The sequence below is a fragment of the Netta rufina genome (genome assembly GCF_964035555.1).
Source record: "Netta rufina genome assembly, chromosome: 7".
Taxonomy (NCBI): Eukaryota; Metazoa; Chordata; class Aves; order Anseriformes; family Anatidae; genus Netta; species Netta rufina.
The window spans coordinates 33728590-33749307 of record NC_140130.1 but is presented as its reverse complement, the minus strand read 5'-3'; the positions used below and the strand labels follow the sequence as shown (position 1 = coordinate 33749307).

At 40.9% G+C, this 20718-nt stretch overlaps 1 protein-coding gene across 1 annotated transcript in view; it reads left to right on the top strand.

Moving 5' to 3' along the window:
* Positions 1-10907, top strand: part of CHST15 (carbohydrate sulfotransferase 15) — a 46685-nt gene extending 35778 nt beyond the window's left edge. Inside the window, exons 5-8 of the mRNA XM_084290490.1 lie at positions 1555-1711; positions 5022-5178; positions 7840-7987; positions 9289-10907. Coding sequence (XP_084146616.1) covers positions 1555-1711; positions 5022-5178; positions 7840-7987; positions 9289-9479 — 653 coding nt within the window. The 3' untranslated portion in view covers positions 9480-10907. The remainder of the gene's footprint in view (positions 1-1554; positions 1712-5021; positions 5179-7839; positions 7988-9288) is intronic.
* Positions 10908-20718: the final 9811 nt, after the last annotated feature.

Sequence of the window (20718 nt, the reverse complement as noted above, 5' to 3'; positions counted from 1 at the left end):
CCTGGACTATTTGCATTATAGCAGCACCTCAAGCCCTTGTTAATGCTTTAGCATGATTTGATGGTGTGCCGTTGGTCGTCCCTTGCTCCTGCACGGCCTTCACATTTTGGTGGTGGCAGCTGATCCAGCTGAAGTGATTTTTGTGGAGTATTTTGATCTGTGGCATTAAGACAATCTGCTCACTTATGTCTAAATACACTGATTTTGTTTAGTTCAAATAGCACGTGTGTATGCAGGTGTTCTTAGGTTTAGTCACCCTATGTGAGCTACTTAGGGAAATCCAATAGAGGGCATCAAATAAAATCAGAAGTCTGTGGAGCAGAGGTGTATGAAGGAAGATCAGAAGAACCATATTGAGAGAGGAAGAGGTAGTGTATAAAAGAGTATGGAGTTGAAGAGCTTACACTGTAGCAAGAAATATGGGAAATTGTGCCCTCTTCTGCTAGCACTGGAATAGCTGTGTGATGCTTCTGTGGCCCAGTTATCTCAGCACTTGTCCCATATTTAGTCTTTTGTGCTTGTGCTTTAACCATCACAGGAGCCAGGCTAAGTGAGTTTTAATTGACAAGTCAAAGCCTACCGATGATTAGGCAGTGCCTTGGCTGATTAATTTAGAATGAAAGAGCAGAGCTGTCGTGGACACCCAGCTTTAGCCAATGGACCTGATCCCCTCCTTTTGAAATGAGGCAAAATGAACATGACAGAAGATTAATGTGTTTTCTAACAACTCCCAGACTTTATTAATGAATCACATTATATTAAGCTAGAGTTTGGAGCAAATAACTATTTCATGTTGTGTTTTGGCAATCTTTTAAAATCTTTATTGGTCTTTCCCAAGAGAGAAAACAAAAACGGAAAATCATGTGCAGGTCTACAAGCCTGCAACATTATTATTATTATTATTATTTTTTCATCTTGTTCCTTTTGATTCAAAAAAACTCATTAACTAGCTCTCATTAGGCTGTCAAAGGGTGGAAGTTTCCAAAAGGCTTCTATATCATATATGCTTTATTAAGCAGCAGTGTGCCACATAAATGCCACTATTAGTTAAAAAGACAGGGAAGACTGAGCAATTCAAAACATCATATCAGATCATATATTTAGCAGCTGAAGCATCATATACCTTGTTCTTGCGGAGGTGGTACCTATTGTGTTTCTCACTGTAGAAATGCCTTACATGTAAGAGTATGCCTCTTCAGAATCTAAGTATGTAAGAGCTTGACATTTAATGAAATGTTAATCTTTAGTAAATACTTACATTTCACTTGTTCTATAATAATTGCAGTTACATGTCTAAAAAAAAAAAAAAAAGAAGCAGTGTGGACATTAATAGTTCATGTGTAATTGCATAAAACCTGCCATAGCCATCACTAGCTTCATAAAGGTCGAGGCAGTGTGACTCCTCTAGCTCTGGGGTGCTTCGGTCAGATCAGTCTGGAAGAACCCAGAAGGTGTGCTGAAGTCAACTTTTGAATGGTCTACACCAGCTATTGGATTTCCACACTGATACAAAGAATGAAATGAGTTACTAGCAGAGATGCTTTTCATTTCCAGGGGAGGCCAGTGCCTCGACGATGTGGGACAACAATGCATGGATTTTCTTTTATGACAACAGTACCGAAGGAGAACCTCCTTTCTTAATCCAGGATTTTATCCATGCCTTCCAACCAAATGCCAAACTTATCATCATGCTGAGAGATCCTGTTGAAAGGTGAGCAAGGATTGCATTGCACAAGCACGCAAGAAGATTTTCTTACTATAACAACTTGATTCAGTCTTGCTCTGGGGCACGAATAGATGCTTGTGTGGTATTTGGTCAGTTTTTTTTTTTTTTTTTTTTTTAATGTATATATTAAAAATGGTTGGTGCAGCACTCATAAAGCTTCCTAATGCAACCTTAGCTAGCAGAACTAACAGATACATGTACTTAGGAGTTTACCCTTTGTCCTCCTGACTTGTCTGCAAAGGAAGGGCTCTACTTTTCTAAAGTATGAGCTGCTTTTTAAAGATTTTCCACAGTTTTAGCCACAAATGTCCTTCTTTCCATTTGCATTTCACTCTTTCTCTTAGTTTTGTTTGAGACTTCTAGGGGATTTCTTTCCACTGTCTTCTGAAGGAGGAGGATAATGGGGGGGGTGGTGTGGGTGAAGGAGACAAAGGCAGAGTCCTTTTCAGATACCTATTGAGGTTACGTGGGGCTGGGTCAGAGCTCAGGGGCAGAGCCGCAGGAGCACCCAGGAAAGGGGAGAGCAGAATGCAGATGTTGATGGGGACCTACTCATGAGGTGCAGAGCTGTGTGAGCTTCCCATGTCAGCAAATACAGTTCTCAACCTTTAACAGCTTCTAACCTCAGGATTTAACAGATGGTAATTTTATGAGAAAGAGCTGGCCGAAGTGGATTCCTCATGTAAATTACCAACAAGTTCCCTGATTGCTTTAACCACCCTCTGTAATGTGGGTGTAGCTCTTTGCCAGCTGTAATGGGAGTGAGATGAAAAGTGAGCTTCTCCTCCCTTAATGTATGTATGGTAAATTGGTTTCTTGTTTGTGATGCCCTTGTACCTCACAGCTCCTCTGAATGGAGGAAGGAGCACTGGGGGACAGTTACCTTACAATAGCCAGGAGGGTGAGAGAGCAGTGTGCAGGTCTTGCACAAAGTCTGAGAGCAACTGCCCAGTGCCCCCCAGTGTGAGAGGCCCCTGAAAATGGGGTGTGTTTGAAGGACATCAAGGTTGGTGATGGTGGGTATTGATGGTGTCCTTATTTCATTGTAATGGATGGGGATTGAGGGTAATGACTTCAAGTAGCTTGAACAGCTGAAATCCTAATCAGCAAAGGTTTTATTACCACACAGATGTCCCCAGAATTAAAAACAGATGGGAAGAAATATAGAAAATCTCAGCTGCCCTGCAGAGAGAGAGAGCTTGTCTTCAAGATCATAGTTTTCCATAAGATGTCAGCAAGTCTTTAAAACTATGGGTTTATTTTAATGCATGATTAGAAATACTAAGCGCTTCTATTAAGCCTTTTAAACAAACAGCAGCCAGCCCATGCTGTACGTGATGCCTGCTGGCTGATTTCCTCAGGCAGGAACCTTTCCACCTCCAGGAGCAGCTGGTCGTGCCCTACCCAGGATGAGTCTTGTTCATGTTGTTTGTTCGCTGTTAAGTGATACTCTTCACAGGCACACACTTTTCTGCAAACAGGAGATGCTGTTGAGTGTCTAATGTAGCTGAAGCTGGCTGGCTCTGCCCCATAGCTTTGCTTCATCTCATCCTTGCTCTCTTTGGTGGGTCCAGCAGAAGGACCCCAGAAGAAGAGTACAGGTGGTCATGGTCCTCAAGCACAATTGGATATCACTGTCCTCAAGCACTGGTTAGTCTGGTCCATGTCTGGTACCCTTTCCTGTGCTCTGAGATGGAGCTTTTTCATTTAAATATATATATTTATATATCTATTTTCTCCAAATTGTTCATCAAACAGGACTGAGATGAATTCTTCTTAACTTTCATGGTAATTTTTCCAAAATGAAAAACAAGCCCCCAGTAATTTTTATTTAAAAGTTTTTAATTTAAAAATAGTTTTTTATTTAAAAATTATATATATATAATATATATATAAATATATATATAAATATATTTTATATATTTTATTTAAAAATATATATTTATATAAGCCCCAGTTTAATTTTATTTTTTTTTAAGTTTATCAGCATTAAATTAACAACTGTGGGACATAACTGATACAAACACGGTCTGCTGAGATTTTTATTTTTAAGCAGTTTTCAAAACACCTAGATCAAATACACATACAATGGGCAGTGCATAGTATGGCAGAATATTGTTAAATTAGTAAATTGAGCAACCTTGGCAAATTCTCTGCTTTCACTACAAAGAGCAAGGGAAGGACACAGCAGCTGGGTCTGTGTGATGCCTGTGCAGCTGGGTCTCCTGTGGACATGGGAAGTGATGCCAGGCAGCAGCACGTCAGCATTTGCCAGACTGGAAAGAACTGGGCAAAAGTAATGATTTTCAGTCTTTCTTAATGGATGATGCATCGGTTACTGTTGCCTCATTTTCTATACTTTGCTGTGATTTCTATTTTAAAGGGTGTAAAAAGTGAATTAAAAACAGACTGCAACATATGCATCCCTTCTCTTCCTTTTCAAATGAACAGAGAATTTCTGTCTGTCGTATGGGAATTAAAATCTTGTTCTTGCAAAACACTAACATAAATAATGAGTGCAGAGGGGCTATTCCTGTGCTTAAGTGCTTTGCTGGATTAGGGCCTAAACTTTCCAAATTAAATGATGAATTTTAAAGTACCTGTGGCAACCTAGGGAATTAAAAATATAAAGTGAGTGCAATAGGAAAGCCTACAACAACAATAAAATGAGTCTTTTTTTTTTGTTGTTGTTTTGTTTTTTAAGAGGCTGAAAGATACCTCATGTTGGGAGATGGTGCCATGGAGTTGTAATATGGGTACTATGAGAATACTGGGAAAGCAAATCCCTCTCAAGTGTTACCAAGGCTAGCTTAGTAATCAGAGAAAAATTGTTTCTAACTCTTCTCATTCTTCTGTTGGGTTTGGTTTCAACTGTGAGCTGTTGAGATGAGGACTGTTTCTATCCATGGCAGTGTGGAGCACCTTGTACAGAGGGGTACCGATATCTGCCCAGACCAGTTCTACCTTTTATAGATAACACAAATTTAAAGTGTGTACATTCAAAAAATTTGCCTTTATGAGAAAACAATGGCTCATGCAATTACTAGGGTCTAGATCTCACAAGACGCTGACCTAGCAAGTGGGGAAGATTTTGAGCGGCTCCATGGAGTAGCTGTCATTCTGAGCCAAAGCCCATCAAATTGAATAGAAAATGTGTCATGGCTGAGCAGGGCTGCTGGGGCAATGTTACACACACGTGCCACTGCTCTCAATTCATGTAAGTGATTGCCATTGTCATGTAAATAGATCTTCTTTCATTTCCTCTGTCATTTACTTGCACGTATTTCATCCACAGATTGTACTCTGATTATCTGTACTTTGCAAGTGCTAATAAATCTGCAGAAGATTTTCATGAAAAAGTGGCAGAATCACTGCAGCTGTTTGAGAATTGCATGCTGGATTACTCACTGAGAGCCTGCGTCTACAACAACACCCTTAACAATGCCATGCCCGTACGTATTTCCAATAACGTCGGATTCCTCGCTTGGATAATGACACACTGTGTCAAGGCTGTTAAAATGCCAAAATGCTGTGCCTATAAACATCAAGAAATAAAACTTTCTTCCTTTTCATTTGTAAAGCGGATGACATAAATATATATGTAAGCATGTAAAAGCTGATGTACTGGCTCAGCTGTCTCCTCAGTCTGTTCCCTGATGAATGCCAACAGCAATAATACAGTCTTTCTATTGTGCAGGCGTATGGAGAGCACATTTAGCGAAGATTACAGTTTAATGTGTAAGCTTTTTGCAGATCTCTCCAAAAAGTAGCTCTGGCAAGGATCTTTGTGGTAGGAAATTGCCTCAAAATCAGAATAAATTATGTATTCTTTCACAAGAGAAGTCTACCAATAACTAGATAAATCCTCCTTTTATAAATTGTGCACATTTAAAAAATGATAAAAAGAAATACAGAAACTGCTGGCAGAGGATTGATGTTACAGGCTCAGTATTCCAAAATTCACATTTTTAGTGTAGAACTGGCTTTGAATTTTCCTTGAGAGGGACATGAAAGCCTATGCAGAATAATACCGAGGAGACTGACTTAAAGTATCAAGTCTGGTCAATTTGCCATTACAATCCTGTTTTATTTGCTAAGGCTTTAACAGCTTCAGAGGGAATACTTCCCTCCTTTGTCCCCAGGGTGAAGTTATTGTTTCTTTCAGTCAATAAAATGACCATAAATGAGTGCATCACACAGGCCTGAGCCCCACAGCAGCAGGGAAAATGGGATATTCCTCTTCCTTACCTTGGCAGTAGTGTGGAGCCATAAGGCTTGGATGGTAGCCTCCAGGACCTCCACGGACATGAGTTGCTGCCAGGTGGTGCTAAAATACTTCCCAAGCATCTGCTTGCATAAACAGATTTCTTCCAGTGTTGAGAGAAAGGCAGGGAGAGAACCAGAAGGAGAGATTTTTTTCCTCTCTATTCTTCCTCAGGGTGCAGAAACACTCTTCATTTGTTGTCTTAGGCAGCCCTCAGAAGACACAAACCCAAGCAGATGTTCATAAGAAAACACAGATGCTAACTGTGTTCCTCTGGACTTCTCCAGCCCCTTGTTCAGACAAGTTGATAATCTCTGTTATGTGCATTGTTTCCTATAGATTGAAAAAGTTGGGGTCATTTTCCCCTGTGAGCTTATTAGACTGCCAATTGTGTTTTGCTATTAGTTAGTATGTTCCTGAAAGAAGAGAGGTGAGTGTCATAGATGTCACTGGTGCTGGATGCCAACCTGTAAGGAATGGGGCATTTGTCAGCTTATCCGTGTGGAGAATCAGTGAAAAACAGAGAAATCTAGAGAAAGGCAAGCTGAGCCAAGGGAATCAAACCAAGCCCGCAGATGTGGATGTTATGGAAGGGAGAATAGCTTGGGAAACCCCACTGGTGCCCTTTGATGTGCAGGATGAATCTTATGGAAGTGCACTGAATCTTATGGAAGAAGATGACATGTTTTGGAAGAAGTCAGTAAAATGTGCTATATAGGGTAGGAAATCAAGGTTCCTGAAGAAAACTGAAAAGTAATGGGACAGATTAGTTAAAACTCCTGTTTCTGGTGAAAAGTTTTAAAGAAAGATTCTAGGCCTGTCTGGGGAAAGCACTGCACTGCCAACATGTACCGTGCAGCTGAGAATGGAGTTTCACTCACCTTTATCAGAAGAAAAAAGTGAAACCCAGTGCTGAGTTATGTGTTTCCCCAGAGTTCAGTGAAACCGGATACTAGCTAAGATAATCACATTTTTAATCAAATAAGAGTTCAAATTCTTGTACAGCACGTATGTAAAGAAGTCTACTAAATATGGAGGCTTATTGTAAAAAGCAGTCAAAGGCACATCAGAATCTCACATCATGATAACAGTCGCTTAGCAATAATCCAAAAATTGGCTTATTTGGGGGGAATTTAGGTAGTTTAGGTACATGAGTCCGAGTAAGAAACTAAAGAGACTTGTTATCTGTCTTCAGTACTGTGGTAATGAGACTAAAGTTGTTAAGTCTCTTTTATGAAAGACACTTATGACTTGGGATTCATGTTTCTGTCTTTTGAGCCTGAGCGGTTTTAGAAAATTATAAGCACAGTCAGAGGCTGGACTTTGATATTGCAACTTATCTAAAGTTTAGGAGGTTGGAGGGAAACAGGTCAGGACAGGATTTTCCCACCCTTCCTCCTCCTCTCTGGTTTGCACAACCTGATGCTTTCAGCGTGTGCTCAGCCGACACACCACGAACGCTGACGAGCAGCCACTGCTGCAGCCTAGATCTAGATCTAGAGATCACAATCAGAAGCCACTGAGCTTCTAGGAGGCAACGCTGTTACGCAGAGCTGCAGCTGATTCAGCAAATGCTGCAGGAAGGAGTGCATGGTCAGGTCCTTCATAAAATGTTTCCACTCGTAGCTAGGCCATTTGCAAAGATTTACATAAGCCTCACTGAAAGCAAGAGTAAGACTAATTTTTTTCATGTGTTTTCTTTTCATAGTCCTTCCAGAGAACATATTTGGGATTTTTGCCCAGAAGACATATGTGAATATTGGTTTGTTTTTGCTCAAAGTGATGTAAATTAATTAGATTTTCATACTTTTTTTTTTTTTTTTTTTTTTTTTTTTTTTTGTGCTTATAGGTAAGGTTGCAGGTTGGGCTTTATGTTGTCTATCTTTTGGACTGGCTGACTGTTTTTGACAAAGATCAGATACTTGTTCTCCGTTTAGAGGATCATGCATCAAATGTGAAATACACCATGCACATGGTGTTCCAGTTTCTGGATCTCGGTAGGTGTCCTCTGTCTGTTCTCAGATAAGTACAAAAAATCATTATTATCCTTCTTAGGTCATTTTTGCGATATTAGCAGACAAAACAAAAGCATGTGAATCAGTCTTGAAGGATTCATTAATCTTGTTGCCTTGAGTCAAGCAAAATTAAAATTCCCAAATTCCCATAGAACAGTTGGTGTTAGAAGAATTTAATAAAAGTATATTAAAAAAAAATAATATATTAAAACCTTTCACATTGTAGGGATATATCTTATCAGACAGAAGCCAGTCCTGCTTCTGAAGGCAGTGAGGGCTTGTTTGTCATGGGCTTACATAGGTGCAAGAGCTATCCCACGCAATTTAAACAGCTTCAAGTGTTACCAGGTTGTGAATGCTGTTGCCAGCTAAAACTGATCCAGCATCTAAATGTGGGTATGTTGAAAGGTTGTGTTTTTAGCTAGGGAGAAGGGGAAAACTGTGTTTTTGCTGTGTTGACTGAGACATCTGTTGCTAATTCTTGGAGAAATGCTGGCAGACAAACTGTTGCCCAATGTTGATTTGACAGTAGCAAGAGGATGAAAACGTGGCTGCAAAATAGTCTGACTGGTCCAAACGCTGGTCTAGATGATGAGAAAGTTTGAATGTGGCAGATTGAACAGATGAAGAGCTTGGCATCTTCTTCTTGAAGATGGTTTATGCTGGAAAAGTCTGTGGGTGCTTATCTTTCTGAAGTACGTTGTCAAGGGCTAAGATTTACGCCTGCAATATCTGTGTTACGTGTACATATATCCATATATATCACTATACCTGGGCATCACTTTGATCCCACTGACAACCTCAGAAACAGGAAAAAAAAAAAAAAAAAAAAAAAGGAGGGGGTGAGGGGGGGGCTTGTATAACCCATGAGTGAGTCTAATGGAGTTTCTACTAGGGAGCAGACAACTCACATCATTAAATGAAATAACAGTAAAAGAAAAAAAAAAAAAAAAAGAATTTTGATTCCAAAATGGACAGAATGGACAGGGAGTATATTCAGTGTCAGCGTTATTTTCTGAAAACAAATCTTTTCCTCTAGAAGTGACTTATGGTGTTTGTTTTACAGATGATTAATTAATATGAGAGAGAAACATATTTCCATATTTACCAAAAATGATTCATTTCACTAATCTAAACCTGTATTCAATATTCTGAAACACTGTCTGTGCTAACAAAAATTCCATTTGTCTTCACTTGGCAAACCTTCCAACTTATTCATTTTTTTTCTTTAGCATGGGTATTTTGGGGGAAGAATACTAAGATAGTATTCTATTTTTCCACAGGACCTCTAAGTGAGAAACAAGAAGCTCTGATTACAAAGAGTCCTGCATCAAACACTAGACGACCTGAAGACAGAAGCCTGGGACCTATGCTACCAACAACAAAGGCAATTTTAAGAGATTTCTACAGGCCTTTTAATACAAAACTGGCACAAGTTCTTTTTGATGATGCTTTTTTATGGAAAAGGACATAATATGTAAATTTAGTGCCACAAATACAGTGCTTAAAGGAGTTTTTATTTTTTTAAATTCTATTTTTGTGCGTGGATATTTACATTTTTCCCATTCCAAAGAGAAGCCGATTGATGAGATGAGACTCTCACCTTCAGTCAGCACACTTCATGACAGTTATATCACATTTTCCTTGTGAGAATGTAAAGCATCTTGCTTATGAGTTTCTTGCAACTTCTTTTGCCCCAGCAGAAGTGTAGGATGGAAAAGCACTAGGCTATGTCTTACACTCTCGGCTGGGATGTAGAAGTTTAACCTTCTCTAAGATGCTGCAACATGGAATTAGCATCAATTTCTTACAATTACACTTATAATCTCATTTTCAATATATATTATTCATTCATTTTTTCAAACTATCAGTGTCATGTAGTCATTAAATTTTTTAAGTGAATTCAACCAAAAATTTTGTTTCTTTTTGTCAGCATGTTCACAAATAGTCTTCTCTCACACGAAGGTTTCTATGTCTCCTTAATTCTGAAAGTAACTTTAATAGATAATTGCATTCACATAAATTTCAAAGTCTAATTTATGTCTTCAGTATAAATAGGCTTTCCTAGCCCCAAAATCAAAAGAAATTTTATATTCACATATGAATGGATGACGGAAATTTAAACAACAGTCCACATTCAATGTTTAGTGTAACAAATCCATTTGCCTTCCACATTTTGTTCATGTAAACACAAACATGTATCATCTATTCATATCATTCACATTTTCCTAGGAAACCACTATCGGGCTTGATGTAAAGTCAATGCTGGCCATAGAGAGCTTTTATGGAGTTTTCTCTTTGGTCCTACACAAGTGCTCTACTCCATTGCAAAAAGTGTGCATTTTTAAATCACTACGAAATCTGGTCATTAAATGCATTAATGGACAGGATACACCATGTCATGTATCATTATGGAAAGGATATGTTAAATAATGAACTAGTTGCACACTGTGTACATCTAGTTTAAAAAAGGCTTGAAAATAAAGACTTGAGGAAAAGCTATTATAAGGATGGTGGAGAAACTTTGGATTCAGTTTGGAGTCTGGAATGCCTAAAATAAGAAATTTAGGTAAGCTGTTCTGGACAACTAGAACTGTTTAGCTCTGGTTCAGAAATGTTTATAGATCAAAACTTCTTAGAGGAGTGAGAATGGATTTTTTTTTTTATCAGTCTAAAAAAAAGTATTATGGCAACATGAATCAGAAAGTCAGAATCAATTCACCACTAAAATTTTCACTCTATATTTTATTTATACTACACATTTCTGCTAGCTGTTCTCTGAATTAGAATCAACGCCACATGGCCAGTAAAACTATATGGAAATTTTATTAAACATAACTGCTATGGACACACATTTCTGTATTTCTGTTTAGTTGCCAGCTACAACCACGATCTGATACTATCTTAACCAACCCTAAATGCTAATGAGTGTTGTTTTCATTTAGTGTGAACATCAATTCCCTGAACAAATCATATGCACTAGTTTGGGCATGGTGCTGAACATGAATTTCACCAATGGCCAGGGAGATTCTCTATGTCCATTGCCTACTTGTACAATGTAAATTAGAACATGCCTCAATGTCAAAATTTCTGCCCTAGGTTGAATCAGCCCCAGCACATTGCTAGACCACAATCTTGCCTAGTTATGGCTCACAGGAAGGGGAAAGGTTGAGGGTTCCCTATGCAAAGGAGGACAGTGATGGCATCTCAAGCAAGGATAGGTTCAACATAGAGCCGTTGGTGCTCTGAATGTCACCATAGAGTGTATAGAAAACTAACACAGGGGGAAGGAGCTATAGTTATTGATAATCTGTAAGGCCAAAAGTGAAGTTTCCGATGAGGTTGCTTTTATGTCTTTATCTGTTTCGTAAGCTCCAGAACATGATCTCATGATTTAAGGAACCATCTTACGACACTGTGTTATTGAAAGGCTAAATATTAAAAAGTAGAAAATTAAAGAGGGCATCTCTTGGGCGGTTTAGGGGGCAGGGATGGAGGTGGTGGTGGTAAGGATTTTGCTGTCTGGTACAGACTGGAAAAAAATATTGAACTGGTGACTCAGAATAGCATTTGATCTTCCTGAGTAATGGTGGGTGTCAGACCCCTCCTCTGCAGCCAGAGCAAAGTACCACTGCCGTTCAGTGGCTTCACTCTGGCCTCACAGCAAATCTCTACACGTGACAAGGCTCATCCAAAAATTTTCCAGTCTCTTTACCTTCCTGTTGACAGTTCTAGACGTGAAAGAATATGATATTATTGTTGTTATGTGCTGTAGCCTTGACTTGTCCTACATCCCAAGAGCAGTAATTTGCCAAGAATTTAAACTTACTATCAAGACAATATGTTTTCGTGTTGGCCAAAGTGTAGCAGTGGCTCTTTGCACAGAGCTCAGAAAATGTGTGCTTCATTCCCTATTTACTCTTATCTCTGCTGAACTAAAGTAATCAGGCGAGGATGCAGCTTTCCTGAGCCCAAAGGCACTGAGGAAAGGGTCGTTACCAAATGTTCTTGCTGCTACTGCAGAAGAATGCAAAATGTGCTTTCTGTAAGACCTTGTATGCTAGGGCCAAGCACGTTGGCTGGCTGGAAGACACGCAGTGAAAACAAAGGCTCTCCTGCTAAGAAAAACAGGCACTGATTTACAAAGAAAATGATACGCTGTTATCTGCTGAGTCCAGAGCACAGGCTTGTATGCCTCAGCTAAACAAACTGAAAACAAGCAGCAGGGTTCTCACGGATCTGAATACAACTTTCTGCTAAGAAATTAATCCATCTTCCAACCAACGCTCTTTTATTATAGACGAGGCACAAATGTGGTGCAAAAAGGTAATAGATATCTCCCAACAGATAGCCCTGCCACGGGCAAGCCCAACCAGGCTTTTCTGAGCAGTAGTTTTCTAACAGAAACGCTTGTGTTGCAGTACCATCTTGTGGCTAACGTGTGCCATAGGTTGTGGGTTTGACATTTTTTTTTTTTCTTTGAAAAAGGAAAAGGCAGGTTGAAAAAAAAATCCAGTTCTTTTCGTATGTCCACAGGGCATCAAATGCCCAGATTTTCTGGCTCCATTTATTGTAGCAGTGCTTCTAAGTATTAATACATGCATATCATTGCCATTAATACACTTGCCAGACTGCTGTCCTGAGAATCCTGGCTTACAGAGGTACTGCTACAGACTTTGATCCACGCTTCTCTCTGGACCAGCTCTCTGGCACAGCCTCTGTCAAGGGAAGGATGTCAGTAGCAGCAGAGGCTTGAGAGATTTCGGCAGTGTCATGCTGGGGACCCCTGCTTTTAAGTCACGGCTCCCGTGGAAACTCTGCCTGCTCTCTGTGCTGCCTCCATCAACTGAAAGGCCCTTAAAATGATTGTCAGAGTGGCAGGGGCTTAATGGAGTTCGAGGCTGAAATCTGCCGTTGAAAATTAGAGTCCTGCTGTGTACACACTAAGCCCCAATTAACAGAAAATAATGTTTTAAAGAGGCACAAATAGCAATCAACGTATCGCATTTCACAGGAAGGAAATGCTTCCTGTCCCTCACCCTCACAGCTTCTGAGCATCCACTTGCTGAGAAAAAAAAAATGCCTGTATAGGGCAGTGAGCTGGTTAATGCCTCTGGGGCTGGGACACTAACTGCACTGCCTGGCACAGGATGCTCACACCAGAGCAGAAGGACCATGGGGACAGCGGGGGTCCCCAGCCCCTCCTGCTGCCCAGGTACGTCCATCTGACGTGCATGATCTAGAGGAAGAATGCTGAAAATATAACTCTAAGAGCTTCAAAATTGGCATTTAGTCACAGAAGTAGCAGTTGCTGGGGTAACAACTCATTGCATGGTAGTGGTGGCATTGCAAGTAGCATCTTCCCCAAGGAAAACACAGGCAAGCTATCATTAAGCCATTCACTATTAAAACAGAGTGCAGACTAATTCACAGTTATTTCCTCCATCTGGCTGTAGCGCACACACTTAGAAAATGATCTCTTTTTCTACTTTAATAATGAATGGGAATGAGCAAAGGGAAGGGTTGAGCTTGCACTCAGAGCATTGCAGTAGAAGGAAAAACTCATCCTGGGAGCAGCTCCTAAAACTTTCTTTATTTCAGGCTACAGGGGCCTAAACCACAGATGACTTGCAAATAATGTGAGCTTTAGCTTTTGATAAATCTAAAACCAGCACATCCCAATTATCAAATATTTTACATTTTATATTTTAAATTTCCCAGAGGCCAAAGGCCTTATTCACCAGTGATGCTCACGGCACAGCCAACCAAGCTGGGTCTTTTCCCCCAGTTTTTGAACCAAGGACCAAAGGATGTGACACAACAGTTGCAGGAAGGTATAGGAGGGGGAGACATAGGAAAGAAGTCTTGCAGCTGAGTCAAATGAAATCCTGGAGTGGTGAGAGAAATCGATTGTGCAAAATTGCACTGAAGAAAATAAAACCAAGCAAGGTAGCCAAAAAATAGAAGAAATTGGACAGAGAAATAAGCAGAAAGAGGAGAGACATGCAGCTGTCAGATGGAAAGGAAGAATTGATTTTTTGATCAGCTGAAAAGGCTTAGGACAGGAAAATAATGATATAACTTGGGGAAACCATGTTGCCTTGGCTGGAAAGGTATCAGCCGAGCTCACCAGGGACTGGGCTTTTTGTTTCGTGTTGTACTGGGAGATTTCACCTCAAGGTAAGGAGGGGTGGAGTGGGATCTGCAGAAAGGCTCTCACCTGCCTCTGGCTCGTAAAACAGCCACTCACTGCATTAATGCTTCGGAAGGAGCAAACTATACTAAAGGGAATAAAACAACTATATTATTACGGGGAAAGGGCCAACATAAAAACGGGAGCTATATGACTGGGCTAAAAAAATCTGAAAGGGGGCTAAATGCTGCATTTATAGCTAAGAAGAGGAAAGTGTTGGCATTAGGAGATTTTTTATTTTTATTTTTTTCTGTAATTTTCCCCTGGTCGTTTCACTAAGGTACACAGTGGTACCGATCTGTACCCGCAGCATCGCTGGGGCTTGGGGGGGAGGGGGGGGGAGTTGTCCCCCGGCACTGATTTTTGGGGGCTGTGGGAGCAGCAAGAAGCGGTGAGGCAGGCAGGACACCGCAAGAGGGCAGGGCATAGCTGGAAATTCAGCCGGCATGCCTGGGACAGCTGCGGCTCACATCCTGCAGAAAGGGTTTAGCGGAGATTTCCCCACAATTGCACCGAGGGGCAGAGGGAAGGCGGCTCTCAACGCCACACAACACAAATGCATGCCTAACGCAACATAAATCGTATGTAACAGAGCTCACCATAACCCAGCATAACACAAAGAGCACCTGGAGAATTAGGCAAAGGAAAAAAAAGGTGCACAGCTGGGCCATTTACACCCTGGAGTGTATTAACTGAACGTGCCATTGACGCTGGTCATATCATGGCATCGGCATTGCAATCCCCTTTCACCCTCCTGCAGGAGCCAGCCAGCACTGGGGTACCCAGCACATCTTCCAGGCTGCTCTGATCCATGCTGCCCAACACAAATCCCTTCTCAGAGCTCAACACAACCGATAAGGATTTTAAAGGTAATAAACAAAAAATCCTCTTTCTTATTGTGATGGGCAAACCTAAGTCCAGATTCTGTGAATTTATTATTTTGGTGCATTATTTACATACCCTATAGGAAAATATATCAGGAAAAAGAGATGAAAAATTCTTCACCACTAAGATATAGTTTTGTGGCAGTTGCATGCTAAACTGTCAGTTCAGTGTTTATTGAATCATTTAAAAATATTTTTAAATGCTGTGTTGCCTTATGTTAATATTATCAAACTGAGAGCAGCTGAAATATCTTCTGCCACAGCAGTACTACCAAAACATTGAAAAAGTTTCTTAGACTGAAAAAAACCACCTGCATTTAAGTAACACCTCTTAAACAGGGACACATGAGCCAATCCTTGAATCCCCGTGCAGCAGTGCTGCGTCATCTGGCCCAAGGTAAATCCTATAACACTTGTTCCCAACCCAAATCCACAGGAGTATGATGTGTGGCTTGATTCAACAGTTAAGTTTCTCGAGCTTGATAGCAAACCAAGCATATTTCTTTGCAGCAGGTGGTGCTGCAGAGCAGACCTGTTCTTGTATCTGTGGCTGAGCTTTTTAAAAACTGTGTTTGGAAAGTACTGAATATATACATTTACATTAAGCTGATTTTCAATAGTTTTCCATTCTCCTCTGCGTGTTACAGAAGTCTGTATTATTCAGTGAACACGCCAGTGGGTACGTGTTGCTGTGTAATTAAAGGCTGGGGGGCTGAGGCAGCGCAGCATGAGCTAACACAGGTATTTGAGACAGAACAATTCGGCAAGCAATCAAAATCCTAAGCTTTTGAGGCCAGAAGGTTCAAAGTACTTGGACTAGGCTACATGTACTAGCATGAGCATGATAAAACCTCAGGAGGCAGAAGCCGTAGGTGTCTGGCACTGCAGGAGGCAGGCTTTGCTGCAGTTAAACTCCTGGCAAAGCCAGGGGATTGGGAATTTTAGCACCATGAAGTCCAGAAACTGAAGTGCTGGAGGACTGGAAGACTCGGGATAGTGAGTGATGAAAGGTTCCAGGGGCAGTCCCAAGGGGGTGGTTGAGAAACTGGGGCTGGTGCCAGCATGATTTGGTCCTTTGACTGTAAGGGGAGCAAAACAGTGAGAAATACTCTGGTCACTGCTCTCGTGGAAGGGATCTAAGAATTTTTACACATTAATTATTTAAAATTTGAAGTGCACTTGCCTGTGGGTGCTTAAAAACTGTTTCTGCTCTTAGGACCACTTTTCTGAAGAGTTCACATTGTTCACATTTTCTTTACTTTCATGAATTCTATACTGCACAAGGATTGGCTCCAGGTAATAAAATACCCAGCTCAGGGTTGTAGTCACCAAACCTATAGGAAGATTGTCTTACAGCTAATGCACCTACATGGGACTCAGACAATTTTAATGACTGTGTCTGCCTGTGGATGTGCAGGCTACCACACATAGCTCCAGATGGGATGGACAAAAGACAGACTTGGAGGGCCCTGTGTACAGACATAGGAAGGAATTCGCCTACTGCTAAGTACCAGCTTGTTACTTGCTTAACCACTTACTTTAATAAAACAAGGCAAAGGGGAATATGAGGAACCTAATTGATCAATATCCTGATATTTTTAAATACACAGGGTTTTTTACAAAGCTTTGTGAAGGCAGCAAAAAACTGGTGGTTTCTAAAGCCAAGAACCAAGAAAATATTGGATTATTTATTTATTTATTTATTTAAAATAATTTTCTGTCATTAGAACTTGCACAATGTTAAAACAGATCGACACTGCCTTTCAAAAATAGATGTCTGCCATCTTGCTGGGGCTCTGAAAAAAAAAAAAGAAAAAGGTGATTTTCTATATTAATAGTTCGGAAGACCAGAGAGCAATAAAGAGTGCAAAGCTGTGAAACAGTTTCCATAGCAAATACTAAATGCCAGGCTTCTAGATAGTATAGGCAGTGCTGTGATTAACAGCATCAGTTACCAATACAGCACTTCAAGTTCTCTCTGTGACATATTAACATAGATGTAGGAGCTTTGAAAATCAGGTTATGTAGCATTTTAGGTCTGTTGATTGACATGATGTTATGATATCTACCATATGCTTAAGGGAAAACAAACAAACAAACAAACAAACAAACAAAAAAAACCACAGGACCTTATACTATATTGCTAGTCTGTTCTTTTTGCACCACATTTTTGTTTAGCCATCCAGGCCTGGTTCTCCTAACATATTTGTCCTACTTTTCCCCAGAGCAACTGATTTCTAGACACATGTTGCAGATTTTCTGCTCTGCAGCTCACACAAGTCCCCAGAATAAGCCAAGATGGTTCCTGGTTGTCCTCGACGCATTGTCACACTGGCCCAGTTTTAATGCGCAGATGTAACACAAATAACACAAGCTCAGGTTCACATGTTAAGCTGGTACACAACACCATAGACGCCACCTGAATAAAATTTCAGTATTATGAATGTCTCCTAAATAAAGTGTAAATTGTCTTTAAACACGTGTCATGATTACTGGGGCCAAAGGAGAGAGTGAACACTTGTGACAGCACCAGCACAGCTGCAGGACAGCCAAGCTGGACACCTGGATGGTGACCTGGAATTGCTACCTCAAAGCACATTTTGATGCCAAAATCTTTTCCTGCACTCTGACCCAGCAGGATGAAGGCTAAATTATAAATAATTTTCCTTTGAATTATAATTTTTCAATTTTTTTCTATGTTTAAGAGATGGAAAGTATATACATTGAGATACAAGCCCAGACAAGATAAATATCTTCTCTGAATAAGTCACAAGAGGATACTTAGATGTACATGCAGTTCTGTTCACTGAAGTTTAGAAATCATTTCACAAGCTCCAAAGTCAATTTGAATAGGACTGTAAGTGGCAGCAACACCTATTTCCCGTGTCTACAATCTTGTATTTATGATTTATTGAACATAGTTGGGAAAATATATTTTCAGGTTGTTCCAGCATTGTGTATTGTTTGTGGAGCTGAAGCATTGTGATTCTCCTCTGTATTGAAGCAATCTGGTTTATATGTAGGAACTCTTCATATTCTTGAGGTGTGCAAGGCAGCCCAAGAGAGGTGCAAAACCACCTTGCATCCTCCTGTGTGATGGGAACTGCACTCCTCTGAGGGAGATGGAGATGAAAGAAGAGGCATCACTTTCAGGCTGTTCCTCTACATCAGTCTTTTCTGTGCATTTTTTTTTTCTTGTTTGCCATGCTTTTGCACCTGCATGTTTTATGGCAGCCATGTAATAGTTAGCTGGGTTTCAAAGTACTCTTTCAAGAAGCAGCAGATCCAGAGCATGTCTGCCCAAGCCACAGCCCGGACTTACGCACCTCAAGCTGTTTTTTTCCCTCTCTGTTTTCATGCACCACAGATGAACTCCACAGCATAACCATGAGCTTATTTTTTCTCTGGTGGTCCCAGCCTGTATCTCGGCCATGGGGCTGCCCTGCGAGCTGCAGCCATGCTGTGGAGCAGGGCTCTGTGCAGTGGAAGACCAGCGGGGCTGCTCAGCAAGCGCAAGGCAGACCCTGCAGCAAGGGTTATGTCACTTGGTCTTAGGCCAGCAGCAGGGGGGACTGAAGGGCTTAATAGACCGAGGTCCTCACACTGTTGCTCTTCTCTTTGGAGCAAGGGGAAAGTATGCAACACTAGAGCCAAAACCTGAGGAGAGTAGCTCTCCGGAGCTGTAAGGGATCTAGCATCAAACCTGTGATTTCTGCTCCAAAGTACATTTGCCTGCTGTCTCTCTCTGATTATTGTGTGCCCAGATCAACCCACGGAGAAGCATAGCTTTGTTACTTCAAAAGATTTCTTACTGGCTAGGGATTAAACAAAAATTCAGTCAGAATCACAAGACTATTTCAACTGCGACTGCTCGAACTCCACTCTGAAAATAAAGACCACACAAAATAACATTGCAGACTTTGCAATGAAAAATGAAAAGGTGTAATCCAGTCACAATAAAACAAGTAAAAGGGAAATTCATCTGTGTGCTGCCCCTATAGACACAAGCAGAGGCCAAGTGCGGGGATCTGTAGAGCCTGTTCCTGCCCTCTCATAGATTTGTGCATACTGGGATTACCTCTGTAATTATGGCTCAGGAAATAATTCTACTGGAAATCTAGTGAAAGGAATAAAATCCACTTAGCTCTCTTATGACTGCAGGTTGGCAAAATGCAGAAGGCAGAGCCAGAGGGTGGATTTCTAAGGACTTGGAGCAGGATCTATGGTGTTCCCCCATTATCATCAACTTGGATGTTTTATATGCACAAGTCCTGTGCTTAGTGAGAGACTGTGCTGCTGCATTGCTTCCCAATAGCATGTGAATCCTTCCTGGGGATAAACCCCAAATCTGCACCACAGATTATATGGGATGGTCACAGAGAGAGCAGGAGAAGGTGAGGCTGTGCCAAAGTCATCTGTGGAGAGGCCAACAGAAGCTCCTGGGAAGCTCTCCAAAGCTCTAATCTGGGCCTCCTCTGTGTACTTCTTTTGGTAAAAAGCCCTTTTCTTTAATCCCTGCTGATGTTTAGGGTCAGGATGGCACAAAGCCTGATGTCTCGTCCTGTGGGGCCTCGTGCTTTGCAGGAGCAGGAAGTCCCAGCGGTGGGAGGCGTCTCCCTGGTGCTGATCCTACCATGTGCTGAGAGAAGGACACAACTGAGCAGGCCCTGGGCAAACATATGTGCATCCAACACATCTAATGGGGGCCATTTTTGAGGGGGGGGAGGTACTGGGCCATAGCTGGAGCAAAATCCTGTTCTTCCGAGCCAGCAAGGCTGAGCAGAAAGCATCTGCTGCTGTCTCAGCCGTGTGAGTTGGCTGACATGGCCTGGTTTTAATCGGAGAGGTGCTTTCAGGTGAAATGTTGAGTCCTCCTTAGCCCTGCGAGAACACATCTGATCAAAATTTTATACAGCCTTGGGATCTTGGTGTTTTATAAACAAAGGTTTTCCAGAAGTGTAAATGAGAAAAGACTGGAGTTTCAGAAATTGCTCGTCAGGTGAAAAAATATAAAGGAAGAAAGAAAAGCATAGGAACTTACTGATTTGTTTGTATTTATTATTTGCTTCCATGGTGAAAATAATGTCTTTCCTTAATATGAAAAATAAAATAAAGCAGTAATTACTATTTGTGCTCTTTGCTTGTTTGTTTGTTTTTCAGTTTGTCTATATATAAAATCATTTTCAAAACCTACAAAATGTGTTTCAAGTCTTTAAGGAAAGAGTAAGATCTTTGGGCTGGTGTTCCCAAGGTACTCCATGGTCTTTTAAAATGGTTGGACAAGATGATCTCACAGGTCTTTTCCAACCTAATAATTCTATGACTCTGAAAATCCTCAATTAATTTATATTAATTCTATCCATCCTGGATATCCTGTAATAGTTCAGATTATTGTCTCTGCTCTTTATTTCACCTGCAGTCACAGGTAGGGATGCTGGTGAAGAAGCAAGGCCTTGCAACACCAGTTGTGTTAACATGGAGTGGTAGAGGCAGCCCTACCTAGGTGTCCCACAGCCTCTGCACACACACAAGGGGTGATAATGGAATTTCCTAGCTTCTGAGGCTTTTTAATCACAGTGTTGTTTCAGTATGGGTTTGGGGTATCATAGAGCCATATTTTCCTTGGCAGGCAGTGA